Genomic DNA, 16,299 nt, shown 5'->3' on the forward strand with positions numbered 1-16,299 from the left:
CGATGATTAACAACAAACAGGGTGGCAAATCCCCCAGCGGAGGTTAGACTGACACCACCCTCTGTAGTATGTTAGTCATTTGACATGAAAATTGCCCATGGTCTAACAAAGAGCCCACAGAGATTGCCTGGCCTTGCTGAGGGATGTGCTTTTCCGTCTTGAACCTGCCTTCCTCTGTACTTACAGGCATGATCAGAGCTTTATCTGCTATTGTTTCTAGTAAGCAAAGCCCCAAATCACCTCGCATTTGCTCTGCGTAGCAGTAAACATCATAGGTTTCATCAGTCTCCCGGACACCATAGGTCCTCACTCCGGGAAATTCATCCTTGTCACCGTAGCAACGCTCTCGGGGACGGTGGATGGGGTACCTGAGGGGGAGAAAGAGAGTGCATGCGGTGGGCAGGACTCCCATGTCCACATCAAAGCTTGGAGAGAGCCATGGATCACAGCGCAACTCTTGCAGGAGGGAGGAAGCAGGTAAGGCAATACTTTATGTGTGTTTCTTTTTGTTTGTTCTTTTTTTCTGGGAGAAGGGACGAGATGATCTACTGTCCTGTTTCCCCTCTCATGGTCCTGAGCCCAGTAGATCCCTGGGAGAACTAGCCAAAGACATGAGGACAAGATGCTTCCCAAGTGGGGGATACACAGGATGGATAAGTCATGTGTTTTGGTCTTAGCACAGCATCTGCTTCAGCCATGGAGAATGGAAGATCAGGACTAAGCCACTGACCACTCAGTTACCACCACCAGGTGAGGAGGACTGGGGTACCAGCATTTTCTCTCCAGGCAAGAACTGGTTTGCAACACACTAGCTCCCTTCATACACTAATAATCATGACAATTGTTATTTAGCAACTGTTTCTGAACCTTCCTCAGGCAGTGTCCTCTTCATAAAAGTCCTTATCCAACCACCTTCTTACCCATCCTGTGCTTTTCCTTACCTGACAGTCTGATCAGCCAGCCAGCCGGCATCACACTGCTCGTACCCATCTTCATAGGCAGCTTGCAGCTGCTCGGGAGTAGCAATGACAGCACTGTTCTGGATGCAGGCCTGCTTGGCCTTCTCAAAGTTCAAGGTGTACCTCGTGGAGATTGCTCTGTAGTGGAATACAACGCCTGAAAAACACAAAGGCCATCACTCCTACATGTCTACCAGAGCAGAATAAGTCCCTTTTCTTCCAAAGGATTTTGGGAACCAAAGAGAAGATATTGCATTCCAACTCGGAATGATGAACTATTTATGGTGATTATCTTTGAATATCTCAGCCAAGGGCAATTTGATAGGCTCATGCCACAGGACACTTGCCCTGTGGAACACATTGGTTGCCTAGAACAGAGGTTGTTCCCCATGATCCTGGGAAAAATAAAAAATCACCATGTGTTAATAAGTCAAGGTGAAAATTCACCAGGAGGCAATGAAGGGACTCACAGTCCTCTGCTATGAGACATATCCTGCAGTGCATGTGACCAGCAAAAAACCTTCTGGTTAAAGGCTGTAGTGAAAACTGTCTCAGTATAGGTATTGAGGGAAAGGCCAGGGAAAGTAAAAGCCTTGATAAGGATGGTAGAAAATATAACTGTTTTATTATCCGCCTATTACTAGGATGGGCCTTGTAAGACTACGGATTTTTTTTTTTTCCCAGAGTAAACCAGAAATCCAGCTGAGGGCATCCCGTCTCCTAAAATGCTCGGAAGAACAAAACCATAGCCCTGTCCATGCTTCACCCCCTCGAGCAATAACCCAGCCTCTCCAGTAGCACCTCCTGCCAGCCCTGTGGCCTTGCAACCTCTGTAACTCAGCTTCCACCCAACTGAGTCATTTTATTGCTTTGCTTAGTCTGCTCTGACTTGCTAAACTGTATGCCTGGCCCATGGCTTCTGCTTACCTGACTGTGGCCTTGTCTGTGACCTGGCTGAAAGGGCTTAGAGCTATGGAAAGAGCAGCACCTCTCCTGTCCCCACAGTTTCTTACTCCCTTCTGTCCAACCCAGACAATCTGATGCTAAGAGGAAAGAGCAAAGGCAGGAGCTCACCTTTTACTAGGACCTCTATGGTGTCTTGTCTGTCCTCAATCCCATGCATCACTTCACAGCGATAAATCCCAGTGTGGTTGGATCTTAGTGCCTTGATTTCCAAGGTGGCATCGGTGGGGATGGCAGGGTAATTGGGCAAAGAGATCACCTCCCTGTACTCCATGTTGAGTCGGATTTTCCCACCGGTAGCCACTAGCAAGACAACTTCTGTCCCATTTGAGAGCTTGCTCCATTTGATCCGTGGGGTCAGCAGAGCACTGGTGTCATCTTCCTCAGGGATGTTGAAGTAACAAGGGATGTTCAGGGAGCTTCCCAGGACAACACGCAGGGGAGACTGCTCAGGTATCTTCACTTCCAGGCCATCACTATTGTCTGCCAGTTCCCAAACAAAGCAATGATTACGTCAGTGAGACACTTCACACACAAACTCCAGTGCTTTCAATGCTCCAGAGACCCTTTCTGCTTTGTAAACCTGCACCTGTATTCAGACAGCCTTATTATTATTATTATTTTGGTTTAGATAACTTGTGGAAATGGAAGCTGCAACAGTGACCCTTGTACCATGGTTGCCTTTGGGAGCTGGGAGCAGTTCTAGCTGCAGACATGAAGGTAGTGAAGGGCTCTGCTGCAGTGCAGCTCCACACCATGATGTAATATCACTCCAGAGAGGGCTTAAGAACGGGGAATGCTTTAGCTCCTTTAGTTTCCCTATCAATATACCCGTCTGGAATTGTCTCCCTTGCTCTTTGGGCACAACAGCAGTGACATGACTGTAAAACAGTCATTCAAAGACACAGCCCTGTGTGTGTACAGAGCAAGTCTAGGTGTTCATGGTTGAGGACGGGACCAGAGTGCAGCACATCGCTCAGTCCCAGCGTCCTGCACCTCGGAGCACGTACCTGAGAGCTCCACAGAGACGGCTGCAGTGATGACTTGCAAACACACAAACACCAATAGTAAAGTGGTCATAGTTTACCTGCAAGAAACAACACAGGGAGAAAGGCTTTGACAGCTGTACAATCACGTGGAAGGGAGTGCTGTGGAGGCTGCTAAGGGAGCCACTAGCCCAGCTGTATAACGCCGTCAAGTCACCCCTTAACATTCCTGTATGCGACTGGCAGTGAAATTTGGGCCTTGGGCAAGCACATGGTCCTGAAATGCATCTTGCTCCAAGAAACAGGTCCTTCAGACAAATAAAAATGACGTTCTGTTATTCATAACAGGCTCAAGCGTTATTATAGATGACCGACTACGTTGCTTTCTCATCATCTCCCTTGTGATCCGATCTTCCCTGTGGAGCGCAAAGACAATTTGGAAACAGCTCTTTACACTTGTTTTGTATTTACTCCAGATGGACTAGCAGACCCTTCCCCTCAGAGCAGGAGCTGCCCATTGCCAGCACCCTACAGCCACCCCTGGTTCCCAGAACAGATGTCTAGATGCATTTTTCGCACCTTAAAATGCTCTGAAGGGAAATCTCCTCCTTTTAAGCTGAAGGTTATCATGCTTTGTACCAATTTCTCATACTGACAGCATGTGTAGCCTAACTGTTAATGGATACTGTATGTCTGCAAGAAACCTGCAGGATCTGATTCTGGGCATGACTTAACTCCAGTAATTATCCTCTTGGGATCCTCAGACTAGGTAGAACCACCTACTACTTAAGAACGCTCTAGGAAAAGAAAGCAGGGTCCTCTTGACTCTAAATGGCAGAAGCAATAGAGGGAGGCCAAAGAAATTAAACTTCACTAGATTATCATTCATAATTATTCCTTTGCCTAATGTCATAGGACTTTATATAGCCCAAATTGCTCAGGTCGGTTTTAACATTTCAAATAAAAAGTGTCATTCCACAACACAGCATCTTTCTGCACAACATTCAGTACTGATTCAGCTTTGACTCATAGGCAAGGGCCCCACCTACTGAATCACAAGTTTCCTTTGAGGGCACCTGTCCAAACATTGGCCATTTGACTCCTGTGATCTAGAAGGATCCCAGGTGGCTGCAGCCAACAGGGAATATCCTGAACACACACCTATCAAACTAGCAAAAAAAGGCCATTAAGTATCTACAAAGGCCCAAAATAAACCTTGTCCTGTGCAGTACAGCACAACCTTTCATTGTGCAGTAGTGTGAACACTTGGGGGTCTCTCTGGCTAGGAATGACACCTGTATAAGCAGCATCATATGAACCAAAGCAAGCCCAGCCATGGTACTGGCCATCACTAGAAGAACATCATCCATCACGCTGCAACGTTGCAGAAGGGCCTGAAGTTGCTCATTGCTCTTATCCAGAAAACAGCAGGGGAATGAGCCCAAAGCACGTGCTGGGAGGAGCGATGAGGAGCCTTCTGCTCATTACCAAGCCAGAAGAATTGGAAACACCATCTGCTCCAGATAAACAGTGTGAAGTCAGCTTGGCCAAACACCCATACCCGAGAGTCCTTAAGGAGTGTGCTGAGGAAACTGCTGGCCTGCTGCTCTTCGTTTATATTCTGGGTTGGAGCTCTAGGGCATGTCCCACATAGGGAAGCACTGTGCCAAGAGTCCAAAAAGATACACAAAGATGAGCCTCATAAATACAGCATGTTTTGCTTGACATCAATTCCACACGAAATAATGGAAAATCTAACACATTTCAACTCATTAAGCACAGAAGAATAGGAATAATGTTAATCTTAGCCGAGGCTCTAGTAGAGAAAACAGATGCTGCCACAATGGATTTTATTTGTATGATGTCAAGTTTGTCTGATATGGCTACCTGCATGTTTGGAAGGCTGTATTGTAGTTGTATTAATTTATCGTAATTAACAATGTTTGATTTAATAGAGTTCCAGACTATTAGGATTTGTAATGTCAGTAACACAATAAACAACTTAGCAGAAGTCTAGGCAGCAGGTCTCAAGGGAGTCATCTGAGGGACAGCGATGTTGTCTGAGGTCTCTAATGGACCTCTGGAGGGGTCAATATTAGGCACAGTATTTTTCTAAACGTACCATATTTGAAACAAAAATACACACTTAAGAACATAGGATGAAGAATATGCTTGGAAAATGGGAGGTTTTGTCCCAAAAAGCAGTGACTCAGGATGGCTAATGCCATCCTTTGACTGCAAAGCAACTAGCAATACCTCTGTGTGTGCCTGTGGTAAGAGACTGGAATACTCTTCTGGGGTGGCATAAGGACACTGGAAAAGATGGTGCAGAACACATCCACTAGCAAGGATTTGAGGGCTGGAAGGAATACTTTATGCGGGGAGGCTAGGAAGCCCAGACTCAGTTTTGGAACAAAAGTAAGGCTGAGAAGCAAGTTGACTATAAATATACATAAATACATATTTTAAGGAGAAACTGCTGGTACTAAAGGACTATAATCTAACAAAAAGGCCCAACAAGAACTAATACTGTGCAACCATTTACCAAGGAAAATCAAACGGAAGAAATGCCCACATTTTAACAGAGGGTGATGGATCATTGGAACAACTATCAAGGGATACAATGAAGTTTCTGCCCCTCTGTGGTTTCCTAACAAGACCAGAATGCTTCTTTAGAAGATATGGGCAAGGCAAACAAGTTAGTGGACTCAATAGAGGTAAATGAGTGAAACCCACGGGTCCCATCTGACATTAAAATCTATGAATATGAATGTGTCAGTGTTTCGATCCCTGCCCCTGTATTATTCATCTTGCCTGGCTCTAGGCAGTACAAAGAATCATGTTTATGAATAATTACCTCACATATTTTTAACTGTCTTGTAGGATCACAGGCAAAAACACATCCCGTAGAATTAACACCCATCTCTGCTCAATCTAAGCCAGCTCTGCATATGATAGGCAGCCTCTGGCACTGTGTCAGGCAGTAAGAAGGAGACTCAGGAGTGAGCTAAATAGCAGAGGACAGGGCTAAGAGATTAATCTGTATCTTGGGGAACATCTCCAGGTTACACACTAATCACTGCTAAGACATGAGGCATTGCAAAGCCCTTGATGCAGGCACAGCTTCATTTTGGCACAGACTTTAAGCTCTAGGAGGAAACTTAAGTCAAATCTCTGAAGAATATTCTTATTTAGAGGGATGCATCCAAGAAGGACACACAACATCGAGAACTCTCCTTGAAGAGGTGACTGCTTCCATTGCGGACCAACCTGACTGCAGCCAAAACCTGTCACCCTGAAACAAGCTGAGGTTTTGGAGCAGACTTGGTTGACTTCTACCCGTGCTGGTGAATTTACTCCATTCTTATGGATAAAAAGAAAAATGAGAGGACAAAGCTGAATCAAATCCTGGAAATTGATTTCCCATGTTCTCCCTAGACTGCTATGGACCCCCCAGGGCAGTAGGCACATTGGTGAGATAAGAGCAGTGGAAGTTCTCCCAGCAGCTGTCATACCTACTCTAACCTTAAATAAAAGCTCTCACTTCTCCAGGCTCCTTAAACCAGGTACCCTTCAGCAGGCTCAGGAATTTGCCAGAATCAATTTCAGCTGAACAGCCCCTAGCGTGATGTGATAAACTCACCAGCCAAGAGAGGTGAGGCAGCCCTCAGTCTAGACCACCTACTGAAGAACAGAAATATCTTAGAGCATGGAAACGGACACATTTAAACCCAACAGCAGCTGGCTGAAAAGACTTCTAGGATCCACATCAAGCCTGTTTGGAGTCCCACACAGGTGTTACTCTCCTTTCCACCTGCTTCAGCACGCTGGTTCATCTGTGCACTAACAGATCACACAACAACAGATCACAGATGTTACACATCACAGAACAAAGTAGACAAAACTGACTTTGTCCCAAAAGCTAAGACAAGTGCATGTACTCCTGGTCCCATTTATACTTTGTGCTGACCTTCCACAAGGAAAAATAACCTCATATGACAACAGCTGGAACCAGCAGTATCCTCACAGTTTGGCTTGGTCATAGGGGAAAAAAAACTTCTCCCACAAAAGCCCAGGGGCAGTGACTTGCTAGCAGTGGTTAGACAAACCATAACAACAATATTTTGGGTGTATTCTGCCAAAGTCTTGACTCTCTGCCAGTAAGAAACCCAACCTACTCCTCAGGGTGCCATTTGCAATCTTCATCTCCATTTTTCACTCCCCTAAGCTCACCAAAGAGCTCTAATCCCGAGGCTCCATGAGATCCATTGTGCTGAGAACGTCTTTGACCAGCATCCCAGCGTTCCCGCAATGATTCCATGCTGCAACACCTTACAGCTCTGTGCTGTCCCTAGCGGGGTGTCTGAGTGCACAACAAGGAGCAAAGAGCTGCTTTGAGCAGTAATTCCGGGAGAAAGTAAATACGGGGATTTATCCAAGTAAACGTGGACGTTGACAGCATGGATGATGGAGGTCATTCTGTTGATGGAGTAGGGGAAAAAATTCACCCTACACAGGTGAACATCCTATGGCCCTATGCTCATTGCAGGCTCTGTGCTGCAGAAACAGCCGACAGGCTGCAGTGTTTTTCTGTACAAAACTCCATTCGCACTTCTTGGGGAAAACAGCTGGAATGAGCAGCTTTCGTGGAGAGCAAGGAGGAGGAGGCAGAAGTTACATGAGGTCACGAGGATCCCTGTGCATTGGAACAACTGTCCTTGTGCAGGGTACCAAGCAGTCTGAGAGAACAAGAATCTGACCAAACTGCCACAAAAATCCCAGCCATCCCACCTTCTCCAACCAGCAACAGACAGGAACAAGGCCCTCTCCAGCACAGCCGGGGCCTGGAGGAATTCAGGAAAAGCTCTTACCTTTCCAAGAAAGGCAGCATCAGGGAACACTGGTAGGCTTAGGAGCTCTCCACCCCAGACAACAACTGCCCCTTTCATTTAAAAACTACAGCCACTGTTTTATGCCTAAGGCCATGCCTCTGTATCAGCCTGTGTGCAGACCATCCTACACTGGCTGCATGTGAATATGTTTATTTGAGAATCTAAGTGTGCGTGGAGGGAAGTGTGTATGTTAGTGCAGACAGGTTTAATCCCTTGTTCTTCCAAACCTGTCCTCAGACTTTCAAAGGGCTGAAGAATCTGGAGAGAGCAAGAAAAAGAAGAGTCATGACAGTGAAAGTCCAACAAAGTGCCTACACTATAAGACTGTACAGTGGAAAATAGCCAGATGGCCCATTTGCAGCATTTTTTAAACTTGTTTGCTTTCTGGAAAGCATATTCTGTTCTAGTTTATTTTTAATCAAGTCCAATCTGCAATTTCTCCTGTGGCCTTTGCTTGTTCCATGCCACGTTAATCACCCATGTAGCAATTAAATTTATTTTCTTCACCCTTAATCCTGTTGTCTTTTTTGGAGGTGGATGAGTAGGTCATTTTAAGCTTCCTTGTTTTTGAGTTTTGAAAGACTTGTAATGTACATGCATATTGTTTCTGGCAGCTAGTGAAATGCCACTCATTAACTAGAAGATACGCATGGGCATAAGGTGTTTCCAAAGACAACATTTCCATTAAAACTCTAGATATAAAGAGGCCCCTGAAAAAGAGTCAAATTCAGAACGGCTCTTTTAGCCCTGGATTTTCTCATCATCTGTTTTTTCATCCTCTATTCACTCCCTATCAGGCAACAGACCTCATTTCTCTAGGACACATGGACACCTCCATCCTACCTTACTTCGACACCAGTATTTTTAGGCACCAACTCTTGGGTCAAGTATTTGCAGAAGGTTTGAGGAGACAATCACACAGGCACAAAGACATGAGGCAGGTTCCTGTGTCTGCTTAGATGGCATGTCCCAAGTTTTCAGCCTTCATAGTCACACTGGATTCTCCTCTCCCTGTGAAAATACACCCCATTCCCCTATGATGTCCATGAACAAACACCTTATTGTCCCTGTGCATATTCCCAGCCTCTGTGCAGGACTGAGGTTTTCTGTTAAAAACTCAGCCTGCTCCAGGAAATGGGAGGGTTTGGGCAGGGGAAACTGGAGGTTGGGCAAATCCACTTTTATTTCTTTATTTTTTTTTTCTCTCTAAATAAGACAACTTTGGCATTTAAATATGGTAATAAATGCACTTCTGTGACTTTTCATGTTTTTTCAGCTGTAAAGAAAATAGGAGAAATATTCCATTCTGTCTGGCTTCCAAACCATTCTGAGAGTAAGGTCTTTATGCAGAGAGCAGCCTGGATGCTGCTCCTGCCTGCTCTGTTCCTGAAACCATCCCTGGAACAATCGAGTCCTGTTTGCCTCCCAATCAGAAAGAGGGATGGCAGCAGTTACGCTGATAGTGTCATCAAAGGATGCAGTCCTCCACACACCGACAGTCACGCAGCATTGGCCACTTGGATCGCTTCAGCAGACAGAAAATTGAAGTCACAGAGACATTCTTGGTGCATAAGGCACAGGACAGAGAACAGTTGTTTAAGGCTAGGAAAAACATCAGGCTTCTCCTCAAACCTCAGCTGGCTCCTGTCCTTACACATCCCTGGCTACTGTGGGCATGAACATGGTCAGACACTGCTCTGCTATTACACACTGATGCCTGGTGTCAATGCACCCCTCAGCAACCACATGTCATCCAGACCTCCTCTCTCCTCCATGACAATGAACCCAGGACAACTAGAGCTGTAATTTGGGACCTACGTTATTTCAATTTTCAGAGTCTTTACAGCCTTTTATTTTTTTAAAAAAAGAATTCTAGCCTGTTATAATTTGGCTATTTAGTTACATTACAGAAACACTGATGCTGCAGGAAGAGCCAAAATACCCAATACGTGTGCACACATGCACCGTGAGCAATATGCTAAAGGAAACCTTAGCAGAAGCTAAACAGCTAAAGAGATACTAGGTTCACTTAGTGATCCACCAGAAAGTGAACATCAAAAGCATTATAATCATTTAGTTCTTCTATTACCTACTATAAAACAAGTGATCCTGCTTTGATTTACATTACACCTTCATTAACACCAGCAGCACTTCTTGGGGGTTTTTGTTTTTCTGAGCTGGAGATCAGACGCAAGCTAAATATGCAAACCTTTGCCGAGGAACACCAAAATCCCATCCCTCTGGTCACCCAAAACCCAGCTTTCAGGCCGGAAAGTCACTGTCTGCCATATTTCCTGCCCTTCAAGGACAGACTTTGATAACTATTAGGATGAGGGGGTGGCAGTGGAGTCCTTGGCTCAAGGTATCAGACCAGCACCAAGCCATGGCAGGGCTCTGAGTGGGTGCTCAAAGCAGAGAGCAGCAGACACAGCAAATCACCCTCACAGCCTCTACATTTGAGGGAACAACAGCCCTTCAGACTAGCTGAAGCTCCTACTCAAGAAGCCTCTCTTGGCAGAGAGGGGAGAAAAACTTCTAAAGGGCAATTCAGCTCCTCTTAAAATAGGTTTCTCAGTGGAGAACCTTCAAGGAGGGCTTCAGCCAGCCTCCTCCTCCAGCTAATTGGGAGCCTGGAGCACTGCTGCAAACAGACATCTAACTTGCAGAGATGGCAGAGTGATTATGCACTTCATAGAGCATCCTTACTCTTTATTTCACATGGGATGTATCCCTTGTCTTGCAAGGGAGAACTTAATCCACAAAAGTGAAACTTGGAAGTCTCTTTTGCCCTGGGTAAGCAATCTCAAAGTAAGAATCACTCCGCATCTCCAGTGCCCTTTCAGTTAGCAACACTTACTGGTGTCTACAATGCTACCTTGGTCATGCTATGTTCCCCAGCCCTGACATGTCCCAGAAGCATTTAGAAACCCACCCTCAGCTATCACAGAATCAGCTTAAATGCACTGCCAATGATGCATGTTTTTACCAACTGAAGATCCATCTGTGAAGGGATGCAACAAGGCTTTTTGAACTGTTCTACTGAAGAGCTGGTCCTTTTCCCTTACTATATGACAACCAGATTTGACAAGCCTGGCTACATAAATGATTAGGCTACAGCCTTCAGGTTGCTTCATTGGCAATAACTCAATAACTAAACCCTGCACAGAATTTTAGGTACAATAGAACATTAGGTGGTTACCTAATATTCCAGGATCACATTCAAACTGTTAGATGCTTCTTTGGTATCAAGGAGGCAAATAAGAATATCCTAGACAAAAGGGATGTCTGAGAAACTAGACTATCCCTGGATGTCACGGGTGAAGATGGCAGTTTGGGTCATGATCTAAGGATGAGCAGAACACTCTTCACATGACATTGTTTTCTGCTCAGATGTCTTAGTTCTCTATAAAAACACACTGAGAAAAGTGAGAGCTGTTGCTTTGACACAGCTAAGATGCAAGTTACCAAAATCCTGCACAGAGCAAGAGAAAGGGGAGAATCAGAACCGGAAAAAATATCTCCTTCCATTAACATTTTCTTGGTCAAGCCTCCTACCATTTCCCATCTCTAAACCACCTGTGGTTTAGAGGTGAGAAGAGGTAGACCTAAATTTTTTTTTTTTGCTGATTTTTTTTTTTTTCCAGCAAAAGCAAAGTCCAAAAGCATTCTCCATCCTCCTGGAGCAAGGCACAAATGTGACTGCAGTGAAGAAAACCTCTTTGACGCTTCTGCAGCTTCACAGTGATGATACCCTTTTCTTCCTTTGGATCTGACCCACTCAGCCCTCCAGCATCCCAGAACAGCCTGATCCACCTGCACATGCTCCCCCACTGCTTTTCTCTCCCAGCCAGACACAGACCTGCTCTACTGCTTTAGCAGAGCACAGTTCCTTCTCTCTCCTCAGGATTTTGGTCTCCCTAGCTACTCTGTTCCAGCTGACTATGGATCCTCTACCTGCAGACCCCCATGCCTTGCTTTAAACAATACAGAAATAAGGGTCTGTAGGGCGATTTGGTCCTTTAGAGTATTTGAATGGCTGATATTGCATTTAGGTAAGAAAAGGTTTTCCAAAAGTAACTAACACCTGTGAGCATCTGGTGGTGTGTAATCCCAAGGGCTCCTTCTGCAATACAACATCAGGAAACTAGTCCCTACCTGGAGCTAAATGAATCTCTAGCTGAACAGCAAAAACTCTGGCTTGCAGGCTTTATTTTCAGCAATGTTTCAATAGAGAACCCAGAGGCTCAGAGAGCTCAGCCTCTGGCTCTTCACTAGTTTTGGTGGTTACTACCCATATCTCATATCTGCTCCTACACTGCTACCCAAAACCACTTTGGATGAAACAGGTAACACCCCAAGAAACGATAGTTCACCTAACAAGGCACTGACAGGACTGGAGGAGATCCTGAGGCAGTGGCCTTGCTTTCTGGATCAGCTGCTAGCTTCACAATGGACTTTTTTTTGCCTCTTGCTGTGAATTACTGTTTGGTCACAGCCTTGGTTTACATTTATGTTTCTTCATATGGATATGAAGAAGCTCCTGCTTCACACACACCCAAGCTCCTGCTGAGCACTCTGCTGTGTGCTGTTTGCACTATTCTGTGCAATGAGCTTTGGTGAGGCCATATGTGCCGTGGAAACACACAGCTGGGGATGACACCAGACACCCTCACACTGTCACAGCTTAAAGAAAAGAGATGGGATGCAATTGCTCACCTATCTGCTCTTTGCATTGCCAAGTATCACACGCTCCTGGTGCTTAAAAGCAGGAAAAGCAATTTTCCCTCCAAGCTGGAGGAAGAGGTCCCAGCTTCATTAGAGGCTCAGTATCTGCCTCCCCTTTTTCCTCTTTTCAGAGTTGGCACCTGCAAGTTTTCTCTGCATTAATTCCAGACATTGTGTAAACACTCTGCTTAGATTTACTTAAATGAGGCTGTGTCAGTCCCAGCTCTCATTCCAAAAAGATTTCTTGCTCATAAATTTAAGACATGCACTATTAGTTTCCCTTGTAAGGGATAATGTCCATCCAATATTCCCTTTGGGGTGACCTAAAAGACAAAGGGGTAAACGGTTTGGGAGAGGACTTGGGTCTTTCTGGCTACTGTCTGGAAAGGAAGATGGTCTCTTGTGCGACATTCATAAGGGAATGCCAGGTCTCCGAGCATTTCCTATGGAGCAGATCACTAGCATTCACAGTGGAGAAGTAATGGAATTTCTCCAGTTTCTAAACGCTCAGCCTCTTAGCTATCTTCAGAAAAGCAGATGCATATCAAACACGCACAGGAGCTTTTCCATGCAGACAGCAGATCCCTCCACAAGGTAGAGAGGCTCCTAAAAGAAAAGCAGGTTCTCTTCTTCTTCATAAACCTCTAGGTACCAGCTTCTATCAAACGCTTCAGATATTTTCTCACAGTAACATGAACATTATGGATAGAACAGACAGTATTCAGAGTGCAGACATAACAGTCAAACTATAATGAACCTTTTGCTGTGTTGGGGAGGGCACTTCTACTTGTATTCCTCTGCCTGCAAAGCACTGACTTAACTGGAGCATAAAGCAGCCATACCAGCTTGTCCTCATCTAGGGGACCGGGTGGTACACAAAGGATTAAAAAGCTGCTTTTCACTCCCATCTCTGGTTCTAGGAAGGCTTGAGCAAAGGCCAAGTACACAGCAACAGGAGAATGCTTCACCATCTTCTTTCATTTTTTCCCTAGGTCAGCTTCCCCAGTTTAACTTACCCTTCCCTTGATGGTATTACCTGTGGTAGAAGATTACACGGTCCATGGACATGTTCTTGACCTCCCTTTCAGGACCAAGCCGTGTAACCAGGACTACTGCCTCACTGTACAAACCCTTTGCTCTGTAGGTGGACTGAGAGTCCCAGACATCCTTGTTCCCAGCACTAAATTTTCTCTAGAGGGGAGCTAGAGAGTCAGAGATGTTCAAGGCTTCTGGCAACCCCTGGCTCCCAACCATTCACACCTTTGTGCTAGAATTTGTCAGCTTTGGTACATCAGATCTTGCATTCCCACAGCACAGCAGCCAGCTCAGAGGCCCCTCACCAAATCAAAATACCTGCAGAGTTGCATTAACTGCTCCTTCCAGGCAGCCTAAGAATCTTCCAGTGTGTTGAGGATTTAAGGCTCTGTTCAAAGTCTCACTGATTTCTGTCTTTTTTCCCTTGAAACTCTAACATTGAGCCCCAATGACTCTCCAGCCAGCTCCATTTCAGGGCACTTCGTTGCCCTGCACCCTGTACAATTCCTTCCTTTTCTGCATGTTCAAACCTTCCACACGCCAGGAGGCTGCTTTGGCATAGTACGATCTCTGCCCTCCTAGCCAAGGCATACAGTGCATATTTAACTCAATTTAGCCAGCCTAGTCAATAAGGTTCTTGTTTTTTTTTTTTTTTTAAATATTACTCCATTTCTTCTGTGGGACAGAGGTGCCTCCGAGTGAATCCAGCAGCCCCATCCTGCACCACTCGTTCCAAGGTCACTTCACTGTATTAGGAGCATTAACAGCTCCTAATTAGCAGCTCTCCTTACTAGGAACAGGCCAGCTGGACAGAGACATGGATCCATTGCTCCTATTCAATTTTCAAGTCACTGTATCTGAACAGTGATTCCCATCTTTGGTTCAGACTGTTCTTTTCTTCTTGGGTAGCAGTCAACTAGGACTACTTACAGAAAATAAATCTTCCTCTTATTTTCCTCCTACAATAGTGATGCTTTTGAACCAAGCCAAATTGTACAATGGAAAACACCACAAGACAAGAAAGACGATAACAACAAAATAGTTTGCAAGCAAACAAGCTGGTGTGGGGTTTGTTACAGAGAAGACCATCCATCAGAGCCCTCAAAGGCTTCAAGTCCCACTTCATGGCTGGAAGTTAGAAAGCAAAGGAGCAAAGAAAAGATGCCTTAAAAAAATCATTCTTTTATAGCTGGTGTCTCCTCTATGAAAGTATAGGAGAGATTCTAGGTAATACATCCACCTATCTAGCACAAGAGATAACAGGATCCCTCAGTGTGAAAGACGGAATTACTGGCAGAGGAGTTACCATTCCCTGGCTAATCAGAGAATTCTGTTTGGGGCCAATGCAAACCTTCCCCAAGAGAAACCTTCAAAGAAGCACTTGAGAAAGTGAGCAACAGATTTAGAGGAACAGCTTTTAATCAAATGAGACCTATTTTAAACCACCAAAATTCACAGCCTTTTGCCTTCCCCCCTTCCCCCCCCCCAAAAAAAAAAAACCAAAAAAGATTTCATAAAGCCCTGTTCTTACAGAATCCCTCCACAGTCTCCAGGACACAGTAAAACTAGGCTGCAGAACTCAAACAGTGGACATGAGCAGCCAAACTTTGACCATTTTCAAAAACCACTCATACTGCTACTCATGCAAACCCGCTTGTCTAATTCGACCTGAATGTACATAATCTGTAGGCAGAGTACAATAACATTTTTAAAAGTACAGAAGGATATATTACTTAAGAGACTTAAGAGACCACGATGATGTGACAGTGAAAGAGAGCAAGGCAATTAGCTTCTCAAAAATCAGTTTCAACCTAGGTGGAGTGGATGTATGTTATAATTACTTCATTATAGCTCACATCTCAGGGCCCCACTGCATTATCCCAGCAGACACAGTTCCTGCCTTGGAGAGATCTCCGTCCTACAAAGTTTGCTGCTGACCAAGCCAGGAGAGCACAAATGTGAATTTGGGGAGCCCATGAGTAAAAGTGAAGCTCTTACACAAAATACAAAACCTCTGTGAGGTGCAGACTGCTAAGGGAAAGAAATTTTGCCTTATCCTAAGCCACAGACACTTGGAGAGACGGTGACATTGAGTCCCAATCTACAGTTTAATGAGCAAAGTCCATAAGTCATACCTTCAAGAAGAGAAAGTGAAGCATGAAGGAAACCAAAACAGCAATTAAAGAGGAATACAAAGTTTTCTGAGGCAAATAAATTCCTATGCATGAGATGTGGTTTGGAGGGAGAGCCAAAATGTAGCCCAGTATTTGGTGAAACATTCTGTAAGGGCAATGGAAAATGTTGTTTTTCCAGATGTACGTGGAACAGTTTTAAACCAGCAGTACCCACATTTTGGGGGGACAGAAAGGCACCAACACAGATCCTCTTGTAGGCAAAATAACTGCCTAGCAAAGTGTTTCAAACCAGCAAATATGCTTTGGCATTAATCGAAGAGATATGGGCTCTAAACTCAATACTGGGATATGCCACATTGATATTTAAAATAAATCAGAACAAAACAAGTTTTAATTTCTGTAGTTTCTTTTATATGAGGTATAATTTTTTTTCTCTCCTTTTTAATAGTTATCTTGTAATTCTCCCAATGAGACAGGCAAGTAAATTATCTAGTGGTCAGATCAATTTTCCACTGGAATAAATAGCAACAGTGCCATTTATCTCTGAGGTTAATAAGGTTAGAACCAAAGTTCTGGTATTAAAACATAGTCTAGACATGTAACT

At 44.6% G+C, this 16,299-nt stretch overlaps 1 protein-coding gene across 1 annotated transcript in view; it reads right to left on the minus strand.

Moving 5' to 3' along the window:
- ACAN (aggrecan) overlaps window positions 1-16,299 on the minus strand; it is a 47,006-nt gene that overhangs the window by 22,616 nt on the left and 8,091 nt on the right. Inside the window, exons 2-5 of the mRNA XM_026036324.1 lie at window positions 2,933-3,009; window positions 2,034-2,405; window positions 942-1,116; window positions 241-368 (exon numbers count right to left, since the gene is read on the minus strand). Of these exons, the coding sequence (XP_025892109.1) occupies window positions 241-368; window positions 942-1,116; window positions 2,034-2,405; window positions 2,933-3,002 (745 nt within the window). The 5' untranslated portion in view covers window positions 3,003-3,009. The remainder of the gene's footprint in view (window positions 1-240; window positions 369-941; window positions 1,117-2,033; window positions 2,406-2,932; window positions 3,010-16,299) is intronic.

This window comes from Nothoprocta perdicaria, unplaced genomic scaffold (genome assembly GCF_003342845.1).
Source record: "Nothoprocta perdicaria isolate Ctin4 unplaced genomic scaffold, notPer1 scaffold_176, whole genome shotgun sequence".
Classification (NCBI taxonomy): domain Eukaryota; kingdom Metazoa; phylum Chordata; class Aves; order Tinamiformes; family Tinamidae; genus Nothoprocta; species Nothoprocta perdicaria.